The sequence below is a fragment of the Gymnodraco acuticeps genome, unplaced genomic scaffold (genome assembly GCF_902827175.1).
Source record: "Gymnodraco acuticeps unplaced genomic scaffold, fGymAcu1.1, whole genome shotgun sequence".
NCBI classification, from domain to species: domain Eukaryota; kingdom Metazoa; phylum Chordata; class Actinopteri; order Perciformes; family Bathydraconidae; genus Gymnodraco; species Gymnodraco acuticeps.
In genome coordinates, this window is record NW_022990669.1 from 60,001 (window position 1) to 87,273 (window position 27,273).

Here is a 27,273-nt window from a genome sequence, read left to right on the forward strand (position 1 = left end):
GTGCATGAGCTGCCTGCAGGGTTAATACAGTTGTTGATTGATTGATTGGTAGTGTGCTACAGTGGATACTGTTGTGGAAATAATTATTATTGTTGGGACACTTCCTTCTCTGTATTTGTGGACTCCAAGGTAAAATCTTCGAGGTCATAAGTGTCCGAAGCAAGTAGCTCAGTGTTCCCACACTGTTTAGGCTATCTCCTCAAATATGTTGTTTACTCTCTGCGAAACCAGTTAGATGGGCTGGCAAGAGAGAGGCTCTCCAGAATTGACGTGGCAACTCTACCGTGAAGTCAGAACCTCTGACTCTTGGACTTGTGATGTGAATCCTCCGGCCGTTAACTCCAAATAAACCATCATGTGTTTGACATCAAAGCTACTGCTCTTCCTGTGTCTCCTTCCTGAGTCGGTGACTCCCACTGCATAGCTACACAGAAGTTTCCTCTACAGATACATGCTGTTAGACACATCTAAGATATTTCTAAACATCACAAGGACCGATACAGGAAAACATTCCTGCCGACTGCAAGCTCACTTTATTACAAGTCTCCTCTGGCTGGAAGAGAACTCTGCTGAGGTGCCTCAGGTCTTCTGGGACGGGTCTGCTATCGGCTCCGAGAGTAACAGCAAGACATGGAGAGGCAGCGTTTCGCTGTATGCCCGACACTCTGGAACAAACCACCCAAATCACGCACGTCCGCAGAAACGCTTACTATTTTTAAATCGAGACTAAAAACATATCTCTTTGCCGCTGCTTTTAATTGAGATCATATTCGAACTACAGCATGCCTTTTAAACATGTATTGTTTACCTGTGGTGTTTATTTGATTATCTTTGCTTTGTCTGTTGTAAAATGCCATAATGTGTTTTTAATGTATTCCTAAAAAGTATTTTAATTTGTTTTGTAAAGCACTTTGAATTGTCGCGTACAGAAAAGTGCTATATAAATAAACTTGCCTTGCTCCATCGCTTCTCTTGATAAATGATAAATGGACTGTACTTATATAGCGCTTTATCTTTAAGACCCCTCAAAGCGCTTTACATACCACATTCACACACCGTTTGCCATCGGGAGCAACTCAGGGTTAAGTGTCTTGCTCAAGGATACATCGACATGTTGACTGCACGGGCTGGGGTCGAACCCACAAAGACGCACTCCCTCACAGCCACAGTCGCCCCAGATAACTGGACTCAAGAAATGTACATTTGACATCTAACAAGTAATCATCCATTCCTTGCACAATTCCTGTATATATATAATATCCTGCTTTATATGTTGTTCCTGTATATTTGTAATTATGCTTTTTTATTTCTATTTGAGATATTTACATTTTGGATTGTTTATTTCTAGTTTTTACATTTCTCTTATTCACAATGTCTTTTTATGCTGCAACGCAAAAATGTCCCAATTTGGGATGAATAAAGTATTCTATATCTTCTCTTATTAACTACTGAAGACCTTTTTACATTACATGTTGCTTGTTAGACGCTTTTATCCAAAGCGACTTCCATACTCAGTACTGAGGACGATCCCCACTGGAGCACTTTGGGGTGAAGTGTTCTGTTCTCGTGTTCGTTCCTTTCAGGACTCCACGTGGCCTGTGTTTTGTTTTTATGTTGACCGTACATTTCTGCCTCATGTGGTTATTGTATTCATGTTTCTGTGGTCTTCATTTGAACTTTTGTTCTTTCTATTTCTGTGAAAGGTGCTATAATAAATAAACGTATTATTATTATCATCTTATCCAAAGGTGAAAACGAGCACCTAAAGGAGTGAGGATCCTCTCCTTGTCGCTGAGGCCGCTCAGGTTGTACTGCGAGTGTCGGATGAGGAGGATGTTCCTCGTGGCTTTGGGTTTCCCGTTGTCCTGCTCGGAGCTGGGGTCTTCAGTGGAGCTCTCCTTCTTCTTCCCATTGGTCAGTGAAGACGGGTCTCTCCTGCAGAGGAGAGAGGAGGTCATCCTGGGATTAAAGAGGCTTTGTCGGACGTGCTTAACTTGTGGGAGTGTGAACTGTGTTGACATGATCTAAGATGATGAGCAGAAGGACACTGAGAATTTCCAAACATGGTACTTTGAGAAGGCGATAAGCAGAATCCAAATGTTCACAGTTGACTGATTGGGAAAAATTGCAGCAGGAAGAATAAGGAATCACTCTCAGCCTCTCACTATCCTAAGTGTCAGAGGTGTAAAGTAACTAAGTAGATTAATCAAAGTACTATATTTAAATACAGCTTTAAGGTACTCGTACTTTACTTGAGTATTTACATGTTTGGCTACGTTTTCCTTCTTCTTTCCACTACTACTTTTACTTCCGTACATTTATTTACTCCAAATAAAGAACTAATATGAATTAAAATAACTAACTACATGCATTTATTGACTTTTTTTTAAATCAGATTTTTTACTATGTACTATTTCGTTTTCGTTACAGTTCGCATTTTAAAGTCCGAGGTGTGTCCTGTTGGGTTTGGCTGTGGCTGGCAGGTGTCCACTTCAATCAAGTCAAATTACTTTTGGTACTTTAAATCTACTTTATTTGCTCTCTTTTTTGGTCACTAAAATGATTAAGTATCTGTCACTCAAACTGTATTAGAGAATACTATGTGACTCCAAGTAAGCCCTAGAATTACATTAAGTACATGCATGTATTGACTTGTTTAAACCAGATGACTTGTTCCTGTGTCATATTGTTTCATTTTCTGTTTCATCTCTCTTCGTTTATAATGTTGATGATTTGCCAATGAGACTGAATTATCAATACTATGTGACTCCAAATAAAGAACTAGTATGAATTGAATAAGCCTTATTTAAACCAGATTCCTTTTTCCTGTGTACAATTTATTTCTTGTTTCAGTTTGTATTTCCTTTCTCTTTATCATTATAATGTTGAGTATCTGTCAAATAAACTGAATTATCAATACTATGTGAAAAATACACAGCAAATAAAGCACCACGTACTTATCCCAGTTAAAGTCCCAGGAGTGTCCGGTGGGGCTCGGCGTGTGGATGGCAGGAGTCCACGCCGGCTGCGCAGCTCTCAGGACGGACAGTCTGGACCAGCGACCCGCCTCTCCTCCCCGGAGATCACCGAACAATCCCCGGGAGTCTGCGGCGGCTGCAGCGAACACCAACACGACAGATCCTCCAGCCAGCCCGCACACAAGTTTTAAAGTCTTCCTGTAAAACATCCTGAGAGAATAGAGCAAACTGTTGCTAGCTGATTAGCTTAATCTGCGTTACCGTTACAGAAAGGTAACGCAGTCTTCTCCCTCGCTTTTGATTATTTTGTGTTTTATTTGGTGATTCCAATCCAGCAACTGAAACAAAACGTCCTTTCTGTGCCACAGTTTTAATCAGATGGCAGTTTTTTAAGCTATTAAACTAAAAATGATGCTGTCAGCAGCTCAAGAGAAAAGCAAAGCTAATCTAGACAGTCCAACAAGATTCTTCTTCGTTGGTTTTATGACGGCAGCAACCAGAGTTAAGGTGCATTACCGCCACCTACTGTGCTGGAGTGTGGAGAATAATTATCTGTCCCTTTATTATTCATAATAATAAATGAACACAAATTAATATAAACAAAGTGATAAACAAATAATACACTTTCCCTGAAAATACAATTAATAGATTCTTCTTGTTATTGTCATGTTTCTGTAGTATATTTCTATACATATTTGGTGCTTAGTTAAAGTGTCTATTGTAGAGTATTCAAATATCTATCTATCTATCTTTATTTCTTCTTCTGCCCCTCTTTCACCTTTGAGCTTCAATTACAGTTTATATTAAAGTTGGAATAACAGTACATACAAAAAAAGTTGCCTCTTTCCGCAATGATGACGACTTCCGCTTTATCTTCTCCATCCAAAACAGTGGCATAAATCCCAACATCTGCCACTTGAGGGCGCTCTTATCCCTAAATCCACAAAGCTAACTGCAGCGGAGTAACCCTGATTATTCTATAAACTTCATACAAGATGCAACAATCAATTAATTAATAATTAAAATTAATGAGCTTCTGAAGAAAAAAGTCTTACAAAACAACATACATCCTAATTTCTGTTCAATCTCAACTCAACTGCAAAAGCTTTATAGTGGCCCTGTTTTCTAACACCCATGTTAGTGATAGGCGACTCTGGCATGTGTTAAGTCATACAGTTTGCAACTTAAAATATCACTTAAATACATTACTTTTAGTATACAATAACTACACCGAACTTAAGAGTGGAAGTCGTCTCTTTGTAAAAGCAATTATTCCTGGGTGGCATGTGTTTGTACGCGTGGGTGTAAACCAATTAAAATTAAACTGCGAGTTTCTAAATGAAGTTTGGTGTAGCTCTCTTCCAATAAAAAAACTATTTGCAGAGCAGCTCCACTGACACTAAAAACTGTGAGTCTTGTTAAACTTGCAGAGCTTTTTTATAATTAATTAATTAATGTGCTGCAAGATTTAAAGAGCCGGTGAGCTGCGTGAATAGTATTTTTTTAAATCTGCAAAATAATTGGGTGGACAGTGACTGTGCATTAGTACGAAGTGCATGCTAATCAACATCATTGTCCGGATTTATTTTCTTGTGAGGACACTTGCAGGGTTTGCACAGAGGCTCCACCTTTCCAAGCGGTTCAGTGACCTCACCAGGGGGCTGGATTGTGAGGGTGGGATTTCCAGGCTTTCAGTGAGCACTCTGTATATTCCTGCCTCTCTATCGGAGGATCTATGCGGCTTCACCGACAGCAAACACGGACCGGTTGTACCTTTTATTAGCCTCAGAAAAGCCCCACACACTGCACACTGGATCTTATTTCTCTACATGCGACTCCAATCGGAATAAATAATTGAGGAATGTGGAAATTACAGAATGCCCAACAGCGCTGGAAAGAGATTTAAACCCACCAAATACATCCCAGTATCCACTGCTGCCACTCTCCTGGTGGGATCGACCACTTTATTCTTCGTTTTCACGTAAGTTTGCATCGCTTCTTCTTCCCATTCGTTGCATGCCGGAGATTTTCCCTCACTGTGTGTGGGTGCCACCCACATTACACAGAAAAAGAGTGGATTTGCTGCTCGAAGTTGGGTGGATTCAGTCACTTGTGTAGAAGAAGTGATTTTATAGGAGTGTGTCTATCCCAATGGGGGTATCTGGAACTGGTTTGCAAAGAGCAGCCTTCCCTGTGCAGCCTCAGTCAGACTATTCACCCAAAGCCTTCCCTAATACCTGCAAGGCGAACTTCCAATAAGCCATGCAAGTTTAACAACGCTATAATCGTGCAGGAGACCACAGTTTAGGCCGCAGACACACACCACACACTTTCCATTCAAGATATGCCGCAGGCGGTTGTTGATCATTAAAATGGTTGCATTTCGGCCAGCAGGCGGTTGTGTTTAATTCATGCTCACTCAGCTGGGATATCAGCAGTGTCATACAACCTGTTAAAGGGCATTAAAATCAGTGTGAGGCTGTGGTTCCCAAAGTGGAGTCCTGCACAGCTAGGATTTCATTGCATCCACCACTATGCCTCACCTAATGATGTAGGTTTCTCTGGAGTAAACCAGGATTATGGGTAACCTATGACCAAGCCCAACAGGTCCTTACTCACTCAAAAGCTATATTGCAATACATTATATTAAGCTTACACGACAAAATAACTTTGAACTGCAACCTTGAGGATGGAAACTCAAAACAGCAAAACTATTATAAGCTTCAAATTGGCCAAGTGCTTTTTCAATTTGATTTGTTTTACCGAGGTGTGCTCGAAATATTAGTAATCAGTCACTTTAAGTAAATATTGTGACAAGCAGGTGACATCCACACCATCTGGATGGTTACAGTCAGCCAGCATCATTGCCCCCTGCATCTGGTGAAAAGGGAAGCTAGTGTTATAATGTTAATACAGAGCGGCTATAGGCAGATAGCATCAGAGCGGGATGTGTCTGGTCTGAATCATCATTCCCACATGCATTCTCCTCCAGTGCTGCTAACCCCCAGGTGAATGCGTTACCAGTGAAATCAACTCAATCTCGCATCTGCAAGGAGCCCACAGGGGGTTGGGAAATCATTTTGGAAACCTCTGACCTGGACTGATGAGTGTTGAAACAGATTATCCAACCTTTAGCCTTTTGTAGAGATTGGTTGTCTGTCAAAAAACCCTTTGAAGAAACCTATATTGCTGTGGCTAATGTGGATGACGTGTCACTGTATTCACACACTAATCAACTCATTTGTACCTCATTTGTTCCCAACGAACAGCTGTTGTTGATCTGTACCATTAAATAATGTATTGCTGTTTGTTAGATGCACAAGGATGGGATACTGAATGTCCTCTTCAAAAAAAAAAGCAGGACTACGAAAATGCTTAAGCTGCTGCACCCTAAGTGGTTTTGCGCACACTCAGGTCAATGACAGAGACTGAAGGAAACATATGGTGTTTGTGGGTAGCTTTAAAAGTGCCAGCACTCCTTGGTGTAGCGTCTGGGGCTTTGCATAAACAAATGGCCTGGTTTTCAAGTACTGGTCTCGAATAGATGTATTTGGATATCTGCTTTCTGCTTGCATATAGGAGAATTTGCTGCTTGGGGTTTAAAAAAAGTAATAATATTAGTTGTTCTTTTGCTGGGGTTCATCCCGCCAGCAGATGGTTCAAGGGTGAGGAGTAGGACTTCACTCTGTTGCTCCTTAATTTCCCAGTAAAAGGTTTGTCGGATTGAGTCACAAATAATGGCACCTCCGGGGGGGCAGTGCACGTCCAAACCAGGCCATGTCTCATCATTCTCAAACACACATTAGTCCATTAAGGTTAACCTAGTCTAGCCTTGTTTGTGGCTCGAGAGCAAAGCTATACTTATACGCCTTAAACCATAGAACAGTGGCATGGTATCCTAAATTAATCAACCAGAATATCAAACAACAAGGGCAAAAGTAGGACCATTTGATGTGTGTATGTCGCTAAAGACTTAAAAACGAAATAAGTATATATTCATAATACCAGGGACACACATCTTTTTTTATTTCTGGTTGGTGTGTTACATTTCTCACTAGTCTAGTGCCAGCAGGCCACTTGGTGTCATATGGGCAATGGAGGATGAAACTGAGGTCCAGCCATGGCACTCATAAACACAAGCGCGCACACACACACACACACACACACACACACACACACACACACACACACACGCACACGCACACTGTCCATGGTGTGTTACTGCGTTTGGCTTACAGTTAGTGTTTCCCACAGAGATTGAATTAGAACACATTAGTACAGATTTATTTATATCTCCACGGCATGACCAACGACTCATCACAAAATAAGATTCTGATGATATATTAAGCTTTTAGTCATGGTTTAGCCATCATAATATTATCCCAGCCTTATCTGGGCCTATGACGAGACTCTATTATACAGTAGCTTAGAGCTCTCCCTGTGTCTACATTTGTCCCAGCGCTGAATACCAACGTTTTCTTTTACCTTTTTAAGTTATTCCTCACGATGGCATTATCACTGCCTTTGAGCATATGGGCAAACCATCAGTAGACATGACTGCCAGGCTGGCCAACCTCATTTGTTGCTAAGCCTAACAGTCCATGCTAAATGTCAATTGATCATATGAGCAATATCTTGATTGCATTCAGTAGTTTTTGCCATGTAGGGCTGGACTCTGGGTGAGGTAGTCAGTGGTTGGGTCACAATCAGCAGGCGGAGAGCGGAGCTGCACACAAGAGCAGAATCTAATCTCCAGCTTCCACATCTGTTTCCTCCTTTTCACTGTATATCCATTGACTCAGACTTCATTCAGATCCAAGTACCGAATGCATTGTGTGGCTTGTGCAGCACTCAGAGCTTCTTGTAGAGATTTTGAAAGCTATTTTAGTTTGGAGAGAGTGAAGTTGAGGACATATTGGAAAGAGGGGGGAGTGCACTTGTTCCTGTGATCCTACATTAACTTTCTAGCTTCTATATCTTGGTGCCGATATGGCATCCTAAATGGTTATTTATAGAGACATACTGCGGGGTAAATTAGTCTACAGAACTTCTGTGAAATATCTATTTTTGGAGAAAAAAGCAGGGCTATCTTATTTACACAGTACAGGAACTCGCTGTTTTCTCACAGCAGGTCTGGTAGAATAACAGAAGTGTAGCATACCTCTGGAACTCAAAAACACCTCCTATTGACCAAAGGTTATTCAACACATGCTAGTTAACCAATATGGCTAACGCTAGCTAGCATTAACATTAGCTTAGTTATTTTCTTGAAATGAAATATCTTGAATATCTATAAAAAACTAATAAAAGGCCTACTTATGGAGCTATTTATACACTTTACATACCATGTCAACCATCATATTGAATGTACATGTATTAATACCTTTTATATAACTTATTGTAGGCCTATTTATTATATGTTGCAGAGAGCTTGCCATTTTAAGACGACGGTAAAACAATTGTTAGAGGTTGGATCAATTAGCTAGCTAACAGTTCCAATCATGCACATATCTTATGTTGAAATGTTGAAGCTAAAGAAACCGAGATGTTTAAAGTACAAGAATTAGAGTATAAATGAAATAGAGTGGAAAGCCATGGTTAGCCAAAATTGGGTTACTACAGACTGCCTATAGGCACAACACTGTAGCTGTACAAATAAAAAAATGTTGTGGCGAATATTTCATCGATTTAGAGATAGGGTTCATTATTAAACCTTTGTGTGAGAGAGTAAGGATTCTGATTCAAATGATTAATGTGGACTATGATAAGTCCCTTTAGCTTTATTTGGCCTATTAATTTACTTTCACACGTCCCCTTCTAACTCTGCTGCATCACATTGTGTTTTTCATGTTATATTAACGGTCTGAAAGCTTAATTGAATGTTGTTTCTTCATTGATCCTCCTGTGTGATTATGTGTGCCGAGCTGTTTCTGTTAAGGGCTTCAGTAAACAAGCTTGTAACCATTAATGCCTCGCTGCTTGGTATTAGTGTTCACGAGAGGCTTTCTGCTTCCTACTGTGCGGCGTTGGTGTTAGTGAGCAAATTAATTGTTGGTTTAGTCCGTCCTGTATACGCTCTGTGTGGGAAACATCTTGTCTGCCTGTTTTTAAATATTGCTCACATGACATTGGGACTGATTTGAGTTGAGTTTGTTTATTTAAGTTTGATTGAGGATATATTGCCAGGTTGGAGATGTGCCAAGGGCAAAGCATTTCTTAGAAGGAGGAAATTACCAATTCATCAGCGATGATTATGGATCTCATGAACCGACATCTATCAACGCTAGAAAATCTCACTCCCTGAAGTGATACTCCTGAGGAATTAACAGAGCTTTTGTGACATACTTTTAAAACTTTAACCTCCAAATTAGCTTTGCAAAGATGTTCCTTGAGAGCAGGAAGCTTTATCTCCACCTCATCAGTATTCGTCTGCAACCCCTACTCAGAAACATTCGCTTATATTTTACAATTCTTCCCTCACACTGTCGCAGCATTAACTTTCCTCCCCTTCAGCTGAGGACACGATGCTGTCCTCGTGTCACACAGAGGATAACACTTGATTATCTTGACAGGACCAGAAGTAGCCGATATACAGACAAGCTCACAGGGGCCAAAACATATTCCCTCTGTCTGTTCAATAAATCCATGCTGTGCAGACGTCTGGTTTGTCCAGATGGCTGCTGTTTTTATTTTGTCAGGGGATAAACCCAGGAGCAGGTTGGTATGATGTGGCTCGCTGTGTCAGATTAGATAAAGATTTCCTCTGTAGGTCCTCGGCCCTCAGCACTTTGAAAGTGAGGGTCTGGAGATTCACAGTGCAAGGTTGTCACTTCTGCTCTCAGATACTTGAGGTGAGAGGCAATAAGAAATTGAGCAGGGTCTTATTTCTCTTTGAGCTAATGCACAAGATAAAGCCACACTTATAAATTGACCTGTATCTTTTGACATTATAGTCTTATTGCTTTTCTCAGTATAAGGCTTAGCTAGTGTGTTGATTTATGATTAATTTTCACTCTTACTGTGGTTTATGGTTGACCACAAGGCCCGTGTCTACCCTGTCAGGTTTTAACAGATTGCTGACAAAGCCTTAAAAGATCATTCCTGTTTATTTCAACCTGGCGTTATTCCCATAGTTGTGGCTCTTTGGGTTGTGCTAACTTAACACCCTTCATTTCCTTCAAGAGTTTTGGAGAAATAAGGACTGATGAAAGGATTATTCCAAATGCTTGTGTGTTTTGTTTCTTTGATACCATCATGTAACTGAGATGTTAAATGCATCAGCACTGTGTACATTTTACTCAAACTAAGAACATGTAATGCATATACTGGTGTGGGTGTCGAGTGGTATTTAAGGTCCTCATTGGAAGAATTCAAGGAGGTCTCTAATTGGGAAAGAGTTCACTGTAACCGCATACATTTGATCTTGATTTATCCCAGTTTGTTTACTGTATGTATACGGCTCCTTTGTATGAACTCAAAGCTCCGCTGTAACTAATTACAGCCTTTTCTAGAGCCGCTAGACATAGAATCATCTAGTTTATGGTCTTTAGTGGTGGATTTAACTATTCTAGCATCCTTTTATACAGCTTTAACATTAAAAAACAAGAAAAGTTGAGTAGATTATGTGGTACGTTTCAACAGAAAGATAGAATACCACGCACGTTTGCTGTATTCAGAAACTCTTATTCACTGCATATGTAAGCAAAAGCTATTTTGGAGTGATTATCTAACAAAGTGGGAGGGAGTTTGAGGTTGTTTTAACACTGTCTTTGATCTCGTGTGTCAGTGTTGTAAATATGCTGAAAATGTCTTATATAAAACTAGTCACATTTTAAACAGAAGGAGAACTCACAGCTGGAGCTCGACATGTCTAAATCTGAACTCCATCGCTCAATGTTATATTTAGCTGCCGTCTGTTTGACATTGATGTGAATACATGTGAGTTTCAGACCAATTTCTTGATCTAATAATGACCACGCGGAGTGTTTTGTGAATCTGAATGGGACTCTTTTAGCTTGGAGCAAACAGTTACTAAGAAGATAATGCATCGAGCATACACACAAACAGTCCTGTCCGCCTTTCAAGGAGCTGCCATCTGTCGAGCAAAGGTATGTCCAGCTGTTACGTCTCCTCAGAGGAAAGCTGGTTCCCATGGGGGTCAACGAAGGTCCGTAAAAGACTCCCAGGGGGGTAGCAGAAGAGTTATCGCCATAAAATAACTAAATATGTGGTCACTTGTGTTTTCAGTGGCTCGACAAACTTGTACTCAAGACAAAGGTACAACCAACTCGTCATTCATCCATCAAAGCTCAAGTCAAAGTTTTCACGTTGAGATTTTTGATAAATATTGATCAGTAGTGCGGTATGTCTAGAAAAGTACACACGTTACTATACTGTAATGCAGCCCTTAAACGTGGGGTAGGTAATTTTGGAGAAACCAGCTCGAGTGCGCTAGAATTTGAAAATACACAGCCGGAAAAAAATCTGCCACTTCTTTACAGAGCCCCTCCTCCAACACACACGAACGCGCACATGACCAATGAGGGCACGAGATACATTTGTGCACAGATGCAAGGCCGGGCCGGCTCAGATGATTGGTCCTGCTTTTTACAGTAGGCTACCACGGCTTCCACAGATGACATTTTTTCATGGATTTTTTGTCAAAGCACTTCAGATATTCATTGCTATCGGGATGTTAAGAGCATTCCATGGAATATAACAAAAAGTGTATCTCGAGCCGGTTTCTCAAACTTACCTACCCCACCTTTTCAAAACAAAATAATACGCTCATGCAATATTACGATTTAAAAAATGCAATGCGCCATTTTGTCTCAAATCATGATAAGGATAACATATCAATATATATTTCCCAGCCCTATAGGCTAACATAGGTCTGAGCAGCTGTCAGTTTCATTCAGTCAGAGCAGACTGTCTCCACTGTTATTGATGAGTGAAAGAGGCAGAGAGAGAGAATAAAAGGAAATCTCATTCCACCCCAGTCCTCCTGTCACTTCTTGACAACTAGGTTAAGATAATACTGACCAGCGACGTGCAGTCAGGGGGGGCAGGGGAGGCAGAGCCCCACCTGTCATACTCATAGACTGGCCATACTACAATGTAACGGAAAAACAACTAAAGAAAAACTAAATAGTAATAATAATAAAATGTCTCCACTGATCTGTGTTGTAAATGTGATTTCTGTTTGATTCCAATCGCTTTTTATAGTCAAAATCAGCAAATTTGCCGAGCTCCGCTACAACTACATGAGAGCGATGAGGAGTGAGGCAGGGACGAGCTCTGCCTCTCGTAAGCCCACAGTAACTTGCTGGAGCGCGGGCACTAATTTAGCGCGGGCACTTATTTTGTGAGCGCGCTCAAGCCAGTTACTGTGTGGTGATGTGAGGAGCTCTGCCTCACCTCAGAATGCGTCACCTCACAGAAACTGTCTGGAAAGCGGGCCCTGAGCGCATGCCTGCACCATCTCACTGTAGGTCACCAATGTAATTTTGTAGATCCCTTTATTACATTTATCCTCGCCATCCATAGTCTCTAAATAACTTATTTCACGTATATATGATATTTAGGCTGCCGTACAACGGCAATGAAAAAAGCACCAGGGGAGGCAGCCATAACCTCTGCCGCACTGAAGGGGGCGCACGTGAGCCCACAGGTCCTTGTTGCTACTATTATTCTACGCAGAGACGGTATAGACGCGAACAACAAACTAGACTTTTGAAACTAGAGGAAGATAAGGAGGACTTGAGGAGATTGTTGTCCAGAAGGATAGCATGGACTTCATCTTCAAGTCAAGGTAAGACCACATTGGTAATGAAAATTGGTTCTTACTAAGAAAGAACAATCCAATATTTAGATTTCGGGTATCCTTTTGTTGAACAGTCTGTTTAAAATGAATCGAAACATCAGACCAAAAAAGCTTTTGAAATAACAGAATATTTCGATTTAGGTCAGAATATAATATTTGTAAATCTGACTCTGAAAGAGTCAGTGCCTCACCAGCCATGAACCTCACCGCACGTCACTGATACTGACAGATCCTCTTCCCTGGCTCTCCACCATGCATCCAAAAGCACTTCCTCCTCAACATGCCACAAACACAAACTAGTGCAAACTTTAAAAAGCACAAGCATAATTCAGTTTAAAAGGATGTACAGAAACACTTTTTTGGGAAAATATGAGAATGAAGAAAGGTGATTGAAGATGAGAAATGATTGTATATGTATATATAAATGTAAATGTATGTAGGAATAACTTGCATAATGATTTAAAGGACAATCATGGATCAAGTAAGGGATGGGAATTAATAAGCATTTGCTTCCTCCTGCTCCCTTTCGGACACATGATTTATTATTATTATTAATATGAAGACTTTTTTTGTTTTTTTGTTGAATATACAAATATTACCATGAATGTGGATAATTACTGTATTATAACAATACGGTATTCTGTTTTTCACATTTGTTATTTTTTAATCTGTTCGAAATAAAGACTGAAAATGAAAAAAAAATGACATCAAGTTTCAGGTCAAGGCACGTTTTTCTTGATTTGGTTCCCATGTCATTTTCAGCAAGATCAACGTTGCTGTCACCTGCTCTCCAAGATAAACACAGTTATTACGGTGTAAACACTTTCCTACTCCATTTTAATGACCATGTTTGACGGGAAATAAGCTTTTTTAAACTGTGCTAAACATAATAGTCCTCTCTTCTTGGACTTTTTTACATAAAAACATAATGAGAATCCCAAAGTGCTGTTTCACTGCTGTTACTAGGCTATAACAAATGCATCGCATAATTATTCACACATTGTGGAAAGATTTATAAAAGAACGCTTATTTCCAGTAAAAAACTATTTGCATAAGACCATATATCTTTTAACAGGGTGCGACCATTGTCTGCAGATTAGCATGATTTATCATAAATGAATAACAAATATAGAAATCCTAATCTGCAGCAGCAGGTGATGAATAATCCAAATTGCATGGTGTTCTTTCAAGCACACGTTAAGCTTTCTAAAATGAGCCGGTCCTCTTCCAACTTTTGCACTCTAGACAAGTCAAATATATTTGAAGAACAGGGAGAACATTTCTTACATTGATCCGAATGTGACATCTCCTTTGGATCAATAAAGTTGGACAAATATTCTGATTAATTTAGTTTCGCACTGCAGTTCGTGACTGTGTTCCTTCCACTCTTGGCTATTTAAAGCCCCTTTTTGGTTTCTCTGAAGCACTGCATTTCTGGAGCTCTGGTGCTTGCCAACAAAGTAAATTGTGCCTTGTGATGCCATAGCTGTGCTAAATGGATCCATGTGGATTCGGCGCACAGCAGTGTGTGGGCGAAAAGTGCGGGAAAGTGCAGCAAGGTGCTGTCGGAGTTTTCTGTTCTCCACAAACCCTCCCACCCAGCCCAAGAAGCCAGGCCGCCTGGAAAGTCTCCTCCTGGGGAACATGTGGGATTAATTTAGACCTCCAGCCTCTCCCTCCCTGGGTGTCTCCACCCTGCCTCCCCCATGTTGTTTTGCCAAAAGGAGGCCATGACTGGTAATAAGTAGAAACAGAGCTCTGTGTCTTAACACCCTCAGCTGGAGAGGCTCTGAGGGAGTCTGTTGTTTATAAGAGTCGAAGTGGTGTCCATCATGCGGACGCAGAGGAAGACGGGAAGATATAGAGAGGCGAAGTCCCTCCCCTTCCGGTTGAGCTCCATGGGACATTATTTCGGAAAAGTTATGCATTGAAGTCAATGGAGAGAAAGATTATCTTTCAATCCCGTTTGAATTGTTCCACGAATTACACATATGATGTTTGTCAATTTAAAAGATCATTTTTCAAGTCAAAAAAATAAAAATGTCGTAAAACTGTGAAGTAACACTTTTTTTTGTGTGAAACCACTCAATGAACTACATCTCCCGTCTCGCACCACACACCAAGACGGCCGTCACGTTGGAACATTTCACTTCTTTCTTTCAGATTGAGGCGAAAAGTATTAAAAGAGGAGAAAATCACTCCAAGTCTGGGCGCGTTGAGAGCTGTACGTACACACAAGGGGAGTTAGTCGGTTCCGTAAGAGCCAGCATGCGGGACCGGGATTCTGGGATTTGTAGTCTTTCTAGTTGCGTATTTTTCATAGTCTTATATTTCAACAGTTTTACGACAAACTGTGACTTTTTTGACATGGAAATTATTTTTTAAGTTTGACAAACATATGTGTAATTCATGGCACAATTCAAATGGGATCGCAAGATAATCTTTCTCTCCCCATTGACTTATGATTAATTGGAAATGGGGGACCCTGATGTAAACAAGACGAAAGTCTTTCTCTGGTCTGCATCCCCTTAACAATTGTATGTTTTGAGCTGTACTGTACTGTACCCAATATACAAGCTGTTAATAAACTTTTCAATCAATCAATCAATCAATCAATCAATCAAGACTTCAATACAAACTTTTCCCGAAATAAGGTCCCATGAGTCCCACCGGAAGGGGAGGGACTTCGCCTCTCTATAGACTCTGTGATTATGAGGGCAGGTCTTCCGCATCAACATTTTGAAGAGTGAGAAAAGCAAACAAAGCCACTTCCCATTCTTCTGTGTAGTAAAGTTCAACCATTGAGCTACTCTTGGCCTATGCAGATATCAAAATGATTCACCTAAATTGAATGATTTTGTTGACATTTGAATTCCTTTGTAGGAATGTGAGACAACATTTGATTGATCTCAGCTAAAAGGTCTCCTTGATACTAACATATTAGGAATGTTCAACATTTATAGTGGCTTTAAAGCTGATGAAAAGGATAGTTTTTACAAGAATTTGACAATGTACAAGAGGTAGCTCGTAGAGATAGACCTTGAGGGTATTATCATCTGAAACTGAAGCTTCCCTCGGCTTTACAAAGCTTGTTTAGATGTCCGGCCCTCAGCTTTACTGTTTTTGTGAACTCGCTGCTCTTAAAGAGTTTTGTTTTTTTACCACACCAGGCAGCTGTTTCCATTGTAAAAGCTCCAAAAACATACTGTACACAACAAACAGACAACGTGAGCATCTGGCTGGTGAGAAAGTGGAGCTTTTAGCAGCCAAAGAGACAGGAGCACGTGGTGGAGGACAAAAACAGAGACTTCGTTTCAACTGAAAAGTAATGCTAAGGTTCCTCACTGGATGTGTAAATGAGTAACGGTGAGATAACAAGTTAATCTCAATGTTATGTTTACAGATTCCTTTAAAAATGACGTAATACAAAAAACTCCTTTTCAATTTGATAATTTCACGTCAATCTTATCATGTATTCAGTTACATAACCCCTCCATTTATATATTTGATTCTGATATATCCGTCTGATGTGTTCATGAGGGGTTTTATAAATAAAAGTGGTCGCCCTGGTCTTTGAAGCCACAGATCCAGCTTGGTTTGCCTCTGTAGATTTCGCCCCGTCCCTTTGAAGTTCTCTATAGAGGCGACCTTATCCTGTCATGTCGGTCACATGATATTATTATTTCACACCTCTCTGGAAAGTTTATGAATAGCCATCGGTTTAATATTAATATTTAGTAGAGCTTAACCTGGAAAATGCCATTAACTTATAGATAGAAATATCCTTTTGTGTTCATAAGCGTATGTGCAGATATATGCAGGCTTTACCACCAGCTCCTCTAAGAATACAGATACGTATTTTTGCTGTGACATTCAGGGAATTGTGTTTTTTGTTATCGCTTAAAAGGACAGACAACATCTGTTTTATTCATGTAGTGGCTCATTGTGTTGTGCATTAGCTGCTGTTTGCCTTCCAACTCCAAGCCTTTGCAGCTCTCACCCACTCTCCATAATTCACTCTCATATCTGAAATTGTAATCGGACTCGGCTGGCACCAAACCTCATATGGAAAGGCAAATAAAGCTCTGTGATGTATTGTTTTTTATGCTAGACTTGTTTGTCTATTAAACCCCTGCCATAATGCAAAGCTACAGTTAAAGTTGAGACGGAAAGTAAACGCCATGAAGCTTCACCATGCACCAGATTGGTTGAGGCCTCTTTTCGAACAATTAACTGTGTTATCCTTTAACACAATATCTAATTCAAATAATGGCATCATGCTTGGCAGTAAGGATATGTTAGAATAAGGTTTAATTCACAACATACACATCTATCTACCCCCCTACGGATGTGAGGTTTACTTCCACCTCATATTGAGTATCTGAGGTTCACTTGAAGTGACTTTAATTTTAGCACCACAGATTATTTACTATTCTTGCAAACCATTAACAGGCAGCTGTGCTATTTTTACGTCACTGTTTGACAGACAATATGAATAATGTGTATTGAATCAAAACACTTGATGGTGGGGAAGGAAGTCGTTGACCACATCTGTGACAGAGGCTCTGCTGGAAAGCATCACAGCAGCTCAAACTGTATATTTCCTCCGTTACACTGTTTTCTTTGGCCTGGCAGTGTACAAAATGAAAAAAGCCTCCCATTTTTGTGAATGTTATCCGTGTGCAGCTGATAAAGTCATAGTTCCTTTATCTTTGACAGGAAAACAAGGACAGGAAGCTTTACTTCTCACTCATACATCACTGCAGACAGGAACATACAGAACTACAACTCCCTTAATTGAAAAGATAGCAAAGCTGTTCTCTGGCTGTTTAAGTGTCTTGCACACGGTTCTTTTCCAATCTTTAAATTTGATACAGGTCAGTCAGTGCAATGGTCTGGATGTTTTCATTCGGGAGTGTGAAGTGTGGTGCCACAGCTATCAATTTGCTTTGGCTAAATCCTGTCTTATCTCTTCCAGGGTGAGGATGTTTTCTGTTTGTTTTGCCTCTTGTCTCTGGAAAAGGGGATTGGAAGGGGGGGGGGGGGGGTGTGTTGGCTTTCAGTGACCAACTTACTGTCCATGCAAAGCTGACGTCAAGTTTGGAAGATTACATTATTAGTTTATGGGGTTAACTTACATGTTATGTCCAAAAGTCCTGAACACATAACACATTAGCATTAAAGCTAACATTAGCTTTTTATTGGTTTTGGGGAGTTTACGCTTCCAAAATCCTAGCCAATGTTATTTCTTCTTGTGTGTCAGTCATCCACACCAATCAGAAGTGCTGTGCTCCACATGTACCAGCCATTGTTAACCAATCAGAAGTGGCCCATGATAGAAGGTGATAGACAGATTGATCCAATCACCTGCCAAGTGCTTCTGAAAGTGCCTGCCCTTTCCAAATGGCTACCAATGGAGCTCTCCTAGATGGTTTGGTGAAACAAAGCGTCTGAGTCAGGTTAGTGATGCTCCATCACATGTTTCTATTTCAGGGTGAATCTTAAACTGAAGCTTGGCTTTAAAGCAACCCAACGGAAGTTTCATGTAAGTTTAGTTCTTTCACTCGTAGCTCGGGCTATGGGGGTGCTAGAGACGGGAGCACGTTGATGCGACCTTCCTAGCCGGAGTTATGGCCGCATTTTACAATAAACTTCCGTTGGGTCGCTTCAAAACAAATATCGCAAATCGAATCGCAATATTTATCAGAAAAGTCGCAATTACATTATTTCCCCAAATCGTGCAGCCCTAGCAGACATCCATGTTGTTTTTACCTTATTGCATTTATAATAGGCTACTATAGCCCTAACTAGCTAACAAACACAAGGACAGTGCTAAAGCAGGACTGTTTAAAACACATCAAGCTAACTTAAGCTTAATTTACTAGTTACATCATATAACAGTTGCTAGTTAGAGCTAAGAAGCCTACTCTTGTCTACCTTTGAATAAAGTAAAATAAAGATGGTTTGAGTAATTTTCCACATTGAAAACTGCATATTTGCTGAGGGTGTAAAACCTGACCGGCGGAGCAACTGTAACTAATGGAGTCGAGTCTTTGTGACTGGCCTTTTTTAGTGATCTGGAGGTTTTTAAAAGCTAGTGTGCGATGTGGTTGGGCAGCCTCAAGCACTTTAAGTCCTCTTTAACTTACTTAGAGTCCCAGGGAAGGATCATCATCCTTCATTATCTGTTCCAGGCTGAGGATGTCTTCTGTCTGTCATGTCTCTACTCTAATCCATCTTGAGAATTTAGAACTTGACCTTTTGGGTGAAAACTGTTCATTTAAGCTCAGACCCCAATTACTAATCATCCTTCACAGGCTTAATCTTTCTCTTCCTGGTGGAAAAGCAACATATAATAAGCCAAAATGAGTGATGAACTACAACAGCACCCTCGCCACTCCAAATGTGGATCTCATTGGGAGTCTTAATCCGACCTGCACACGGTCTTGATCTAATTCATTTGGCCAAGTTGTTCAGCAGACTGAAACCATTTAATCAGACCTGACATGACTTGCAGACTTTGTTGTTCTCAAAGTATGTTGCAGAACACCCATCCTGCATCATTACTGCCACCGTGTGAATAATGGCTCGAGTCTTGATGAAACTGCTGTGGAAATATCTAGACCAGTGGTTCCCAAACTTTTTGTGCCCAAGGCACACCAAAGGACAAATAAAAATCTCAAGGCACACCTATAGTGCAAAATAGCCCTTATAACACGTGTTATCACTCATATCATGTAAAATATCTGTAAATGTGCATAATTATTTACTAATGCCAAATAAAATGTGACAAAGACAACTATATTACTCATGACATATTTATTAACGAAATATCTCAGAAATTAATTTGAAACTTTACCAAATTAGGCTTCATCAAAGCAGCAACACAGTCATTTAAACCAGACAGGTCACAACATTAAAAATGAGGCAAAGGAAACTCAGCAGAAATTCAGCATAGAGAACTGTCAATGCAAGGAAGCTGCATTGTCCATGGTCTTGAACTACAAATTATAAATGTAACATTTCAGCAATCAGCATTGAAACATGTGCTATTGTAAATATTTTTGCCGACTTACAAATTAGTGAGAAACATGTGCCTGTCAGGGCGCGCAGAATGTTTTAATCCTTGGTGGCTCTGAGGAGAGGGCCACTCGCTTGTCCTGTTCAACAGAGAGCCGTGACCTCCTGTTGTTCTTCATGTAAACCAGAGTAGAGAACGCCAACTCCAGAGATGGGGTCGTTATATATTACATATTACTTTAAAAAAAAAAAAAAGTAATATATTACACTACTTCGTTACTATCTACATAAAGTAACTCGTTACTTTACTCGCGGAGCACGTACGAACTGCGCATGCGTGAGTGGCAATAACTTTCCTTACCAGCAGGCGGCGGTAGTGTGTATTTGTCATTCAAAACAGGCAACAACCGGAAGACAGAGAAGAAGAACAGACTCCGTGATATAAACAAAAAAGCATGTGTTCTTTGCAGGTGTTTGTTGAGGTTTGACCACGTGGTGTTTCCAGCAGTGGATAACAGCTTCTGGCCTGGACACAGTTTGCACCTCACCGTCACATTCCTGTCTATTCTTCGGACAAACTCAAAATAATGGGCATACCTCCACCCCTCGAAAGTTATCGCTGACTCAGCATGAAATGCAGCACTGCACGTGGAGATGTGGACGCGCAAATCGCGCAGATTACGTACATATAAACCTACAAAGTACTGATATAGTACATTTTAAAATAATTATTTTTTTGTAGTTGTATATTGCAATAATAACGTATGGTTGTCACAAAATCCCACGGCACACCCGGACTTGCCTCACGGCCGCGGCACACCGTTTGGGAACCACTGATCTAGACGATCCCTCAATAGTTGTATAGTATTCCCTGTTGATCACCTACTTCGACACCGACATCCTAATCCTTTTTATTCCCATGATATGCTTCATTAAAGTCACTTAAAGTATGTCTCCGAACCGGACTAGAAAACCTTGATTGTCACTGTTTAGTAGATGCCAGAGTGTGAGATGTTGGCGCCCTTTCAAGCAGTTTTTTCGTGATGCACAACGTCTGTTAATGTTCAGTTGTCACCAGACAAAGTGGGACATGTTAACGTTCCTGTATATTTATTAACTGAGCTCAGTATCTCAAGACCTCTCCCCTTCTCTCTATGACAGAAACTCTACGCCAGTTCCACTTTACCCAAACAACTTTAATAATGCAGCAGTTATAATGTACCTCTTTGCATTATCCCCTTGGGCATGCTGGCTTCTAGCATCGCTGAATATCGTGTTGGATAACTATCATATTAGTGTGTTTTATTGATCATTACACAACGCTCGGCACACTCTGCCCTCGATAAATCATTTTACATTCTGCTCCTGCACATCTTCCTCTCCTGTGTGTTTTGTAAAGATGTCGACCAGTGTCAGCTCACATTTTCCTCCCAGGTATCTTCACCTCTCTGGACGTTTTAATCAGCCATGGTCTAAAAATAAAGACAGCTTGGCTACACGGTGACAAGTGACTGCGATGGGAATATTCATGTCCCAGAGCAGGGTGCCATGATAGGGGAAATGTCTGCAGAGATGTGCATATGTTTTCATCTTCTCACTGTGGCAGGTTCCTGTGGGTTTACTCTGCCTTGCACGATATATCTTGCTTCATGTTAATGAAATCATTCAAGGTTTCGGCGCTTATCTGCGACGGGCTCTGGCATTCCTTAGCATATTGCAGACGGCTCTAATGCGCAAATTGAGACGTTGCCCCTGAGAATGTGTGCAGAATATTATTAGGGTGTCTAAGGTCTTCCCTGGAGATGTATAACATATTTCACTTCCTGAACAAAGTTGACTTTCTTTATTTGGATTTCAGGTTGTCAGATGTATTTCTAGAAAATCGAAACACGTACTCAATAATTGCAGCATTCTTATTCGTACAGTATCCCGAAGATTTTCATGAACATTCAACATGATAAATCTTAAATCTGTGCCTTTTATATAAGATGATAACCTGCATAAGGGTGCAGTTTGCATTCGGCCTTAGGAAGCGAACCATACTCTTTGGTCTTCGGCCTTGGTGAGTGACAGATGTAATTATTGTTTGGGGAGACTTTGGGAGTGCAGGGAGTGCTGGAAAGATCGCCATCCAGGGAGCCACAACTCCCCTCAGCAGCCTTCTCACTGATTTGATGGAAAGCCAAGTTTCCCGAAGATGGAGGAGACAGAGCAGCAATCACAAAGAATCTGCTGAGCGGCCAGAAACTACACTTGGCTTTGCGAAGCGCCAACAACAAAAACAATTGCTCAGGATAGTGCAAAGTGGCAGCAGTACAGCTGTCTCAACCCTTGAGCCAAGACCTAAAGAAGCCCATACGCACGTTCAGCTCACATGTCAGCCTGCACTCTTGAAAAAGCGTCAGCTCAGCTCTGGCAGTGATGGTTGAGCTGCATTGTCTGGTTGGTGGAGACCAAAATAGAGCCAAAAAGATAGCGAAAACAACCCCTACTTAATAATGTATGTTGCTCCAGGCCTGATGGATGAGTAATAGGTAAATGTTGGCCAATACCTCATCCATATCAAATATTAAACTAGTATAATATGTCAATGTTATTTTACAGCTTGTATCAATTAGCAGAAAGACGATACGTTTAAAGATACAGTCTTAGAACAGAAATATCCCATGGTTGAAGAGTTAGTGTTGTTGTGTCTGCAATGGCCGAGAAAAGCTTGAATCCCTCGACAGGGAACGTGAGGACAGCTGCCTTTGGATCCTGACTTCATGTGAGGTGTGATAGCAGCTGGATCAGGAGAGCACAGGCTAAGAGTAGGAAACAGAAAAGGACAACATGCCTCTGTGCATCAGCCTCCTGCTTCTACTGTAGGTTCCCACAAATAGATATTTTTAGACCATCACTAATTTAAATCAGAGCATCTGTCTCACAATGTCCGGAGCCTGTCATGATGTTAGTCACGTTGACTCTGACAAATCTGCCCGTCGCCACTGTCTCTCTTGATAATGCATAATTTCACATGGAAGAAAAGCACAGTGGTGAACTTTAAGATGCCTTTGAAAACGCACAAAATGATAGACCAGTTATTTGAGAAATAGCCAAATATTAAAATGTTTAGCAACAAATCTAGTAGAGGCTACTTGTCTAACATGTCAGAAATGCAATTAATGTATCTGAATATGAACATGTTTTCTTACTACTGCTACGTTACTTTGTTGTAGGATTTTGTAGTGAACAAAATTTATTATTATGTATGTAAAAAAAAGTAATGCCAAAACAAACCCCTCACATACAAATAAAGGCTTTTTAAAAAGGCCTTTTCACAACAAAGAAATAATGCTCTGTTTAATTGGCACACTATAGCCATTAGAGTTAATTCAGATGGATAGCTTCCGTTAGATGGTTAGCGTAGCATTGCCAAATAGGCAGTATATGAAATCAAATATACTAAACATCAGATACATTAGATGTGTCTTTTAGTGACTGGACATCATCTAATTATCAACCAGACACTGATATCACTGTTAGCTCAGCCTGCAGCGAACCATGTGGATCAGGGGACTCGAGGACATGTCAGCAGAGAAGCAGGTCGCTTCTGCTAATAACTCTCTGGGTCACGTCCTCCCATCAGCCCCTAGCTTAGCATGACCTCGCACCTCGTATACATACAGTACAGTTAACAAACACATGGTGCTGTTTAACAGATTTAAGATATTTAGAATCAGACTTTTGTTGTTCCACATAGCCTGTACACCTAAGTGCTTTTTAGATCTACAATTAGCAAGAACATTAGGCATGGCTGCAGGAAAAGTGCTGTACTGTGACCCTCCACATTTCTATGCGTTTCATTAGTCTGATCCAATCCAACTTTATTTATATAGCACATTTAAAAACAACAGAGTTGACCAAAGTGCTGTACATCAATACATATAAAAAAGCAGCATTTAGACAAAACCGATAGGACAAAAATAAACTAATGTACGAGACAATAAAACCATACTTATAGCCACAGACTGAAAAACTCTCATATGATGTAAAAACAACAAAATAGAAAACCCCAATTTAGAAAACACAGACTGATGCGTCTTATACGTGGTCTGCAAAAGCACGCGAGAACAAGTAGGTGATGACTATAATCACTTCTTCAGGGCTTGCAGGGTCAAAATCCAATGTGACTGTAGACAGCAACGAGACATGTGATTCCTCCTGCATCTGAAGCAGAGCTGTGTTTTGAAGCAGGGTGTTTGCAGACATGTGCCCAGAGGTGGGATGTAGTGGAGTACAAATACTTAATTACTTCACTTAAGTACATTCTTCTGGTATCAGTACTTTACTCCAATACTTATTTTTTACTTTTACTTCTTACATGTTGAACCCAAATACCTGTACTTTCTACTTCTTACATGTTGAACCCAAATACCTGCACCTTCTACTTCTTACATGTTGAACCCAAATACCTGTACTTTCTACTTCTTACATGTTGAACTCAAATACCTGTACTTTCTACTTCTTACATGTTGAACTCAAATACCTGTACTTTCTACTTCTTACATGTTGAACCCAAATACCTGCACTTTCTACTTCTTACATGTTGAACCCAAATACCTGTACTTTCTACTTCTTACATGTTGAACCCAAATACCTGTACTTTCTACTTCTTACATGTTGAACACAAATACCTGTACTTTCTACTTCTCACATGTTGAACTCAAATACCTGTACTTTCTACTTCTTACATGTTGAACCCAAATACCTGTACTTTCTACTTCTTACATGTTGAACCCAAATACCTGTACTTTCTACTTCTTACATGTTGAACACAAATACCTGTACTTTCTACTTCTTACATGTTGAACCCAAATACCTGTACTTTCTACTTCTTACATGTTGAACTCAAATACCTGTACTTTCTACTTCTTACATGTTGAACTCAAATACCTGTACTTTCTACTTCTTACATGTTGAACTCAAATACCTGTACTTTCTACTTCTCTCATTTCCCAAACAGCTGGTTCCTTTAGTCTGAATGTGTGTTTGATGCGTGATCATTATTCTTTAGAGTCATTGCGTGCCTATTGATTTGAACACGATCCGTGTATCCATCATTTCCTGGTCGTCTCTAAAGAAGAGGGACCAATGGAAACGTTGTCATGTTGCCGTTGTTCAGCATGGAAACATTCATTAGCTAACAATGACATTATTGTTCTATTAATATAAAGGGAGGTCATGTACTCTTTAAAACAGCTGCTAGTTATGGGTACTTTTTACTGAAGTACATTTATGGTGCATTTCCACTGCAGGGCCTCGCACGGCTTAATACGGTATGGCTAGGCCTCGTTAGGCCTTGTTAGGCCAGGCTCACTTTATGCTGCGTTTCCATTACAGTTTAGTAGCTGGGGCAGTAACTATAGTAACGCAGTGTAGGCGGAGCCGTGACGTCATCTTCAATGCGAACCACAAAACCATCAGCTGTTAGCTGTCAGCACTCAGAGCTCACAGCTCCTAGTATCTGTTCAGAAACTAGACAAAAGTTAAACAAGTACAAACCACAGACTGCCTGTGTCATGGCGAATACAGTCGCTGGTTTATTTATGTCTGTAGGCCGTTGTTGTGAGTGTGGACGGTCGGAGCATATACTGCGTTAGCTTAGCCGATCTCCATTCAGAAAACACGCATTTTAAAAGGTTTTGGCCTGCCGTCTGTCTGCAGACTTGGCAAAGCATTAATTCATGGTTTTTACTAACCGGTATCAGTATGTTGTTACTTCGGCATCATTTTGAAACGTGTATTACAATTAAATCACGGTCAAATATGTTCATTTTGTTGTAGTTGCCAGCGATTCTCTCTCTAGTTTAGCATACTCAGCCCGGTTGTTGGCCCGGAAAGAACCTCGATTTTGGAGAGCCAGAAAAACTGTGAAAATGTACCCGCTAGCCGGAACTACGCCAAGTGGAAACGCAATCGAAAACGGGCCGGGCACGGCACGCTTAAACCGCGCTCCGCGATGTAGTGAACATGCGCCATTAGAAAGCCCATACTACTTTACTTTTACTTGAGTAAAGAAGTTGAGTCAGTACTTCTACTTTTACCAGAGTACTTTTAAACACGAGTATCTGTACTTCTACTTGAGTAAAGGATGTATGTACTTTTGCCATCTGTGGCTCTGCCCCCGAGAGCAGCGTCTGCTGGTGCTGCCAACGCCATTTTTCAAGCGCTGTCGAAGCGCTGTCGAAGCGATGTCGTGTGGTGCTCTTAATGAAGTGCAGGCAGAACCAGCAGAGTATTGATCTTCCCTCTAATGAGTTATGCATGAAGCAGGAGCTAATTACTTTCTGATACAAACTGAGACTATAGGTGAAAGTTCATGAACACAGAGGGCAATGGCTGATTCTATTTAAAAGTAAAGATCACGGCTCAATAACAAGATAAACAACAAGATACAGGTAAAGGAAATGAAATATATTAAAGCTGCACCAATAAGTCATTTCATATTTACAGTATATGGGTCAACATGGCACTGGTAATAAGTGTTGCTTCAGCACATTATCACCCGACTGCAGGCTAACGGTGCATTTTAGTGCCTTTTTAAGCTAATTTCTTACTTTTTGCTAGCCACAAATGTACTGTACTTGGCTCATTTTGACAGTTCTCATCAAAAAAGCTCTACAAACTATTTGTTGTTAAACTTACTGTACACTACTTACATTATCTAAGTAAGATATCTGTGTTTATTGTGCATTTCTGGTTGTTGGAGACCAAATAAAGCTAAAAGGATAGCAAATACTGAATTTACATTCTTTGGATAGCCAGAAAACCACCCTGTATACTGTATGTTGCTCCAGGCCTGATGGCTGAGTAACAGGTACATGTTTGCCAATACCTTATCCATATCAAATCTTAAGCTAGTATAATATGTCAATGTTGTGTTTACAGCTTGTTTTGCTGGCTAGAAAATCAATTAACACAAAGACGATAAGCTTAAAGATAGTACAGTCTTAGAAGAGAAACAGCACTAACCTTTTACCTAAAATAAACGTAGGGAAAACTGCCAGTATTTTTGACATTCTATTTGTTTATAGATTAATAAGCGGACAAGATTACTTGGATGCAAGAAGGTGCAGGAAGCATTCGTCGGTCACATTCCTTATAGCTCGGAGGAACCACTTCACCGCTCTGTGTCAGGCGACGCCTCATCTCCGAGGCTTTCTGCCACACACTCGTCAATCTGTAACCAGCTCATCATCCGTCAAACACTGAAACAGGGAATGAGGTGGTGTCCTTAGCTGCTTCATGTCGAGCAAAGGGTAGAAATGCAACAAAGATTTTAAGTTAGAGGCCTTAAAGGGGACCTCTTGTGCAAAATCCACTTTCTCATGTCTCTTCTACATCAACATGTGTCCCCTCTTCTTCATGTCTCTTCTACATCAACATGTGTCCCCTCTTCTTCATGTCTCT

General features: G+C 40.5%; 1 protein-coding gene across 4 annotated transcripts in view; it reads right to left on the reverse strand.

Annotated features, from left to right (window-relative positions):
• pgam5 (PGAM family member 5, serine/threonine protein phosphatase, mitochondrial) overlaps positions 1-3,463 on the reverse strand; it is a 10,761-nt gene extending 7,298 nt beyond the window's left edge. For all 4 annotated transcript variants that reach the window (XM_034229675.1, XM_034229673.1, XM_034229672.1 and 1 more), the window contains exons 1-2: positions 2,958-3,463; positions 1,763-1,935 (exon numbers count right to left, since the gene is read on the reverse strand). In XM_034229675.1, coding sequence (XP_034085566.1) covers positions 1,763-1,935; positions 2,958-3,187 — 403 coding nt within the window. In that variant the 5' untranslated portion in view covers positions 3,188-3,463. The remainder of the gene's footprint in view (positions 1-1,762; positions 1,936-2,957) is intronic.
• Positions 3,464-27,273: the final 23,810 nt, after the last annotated feature.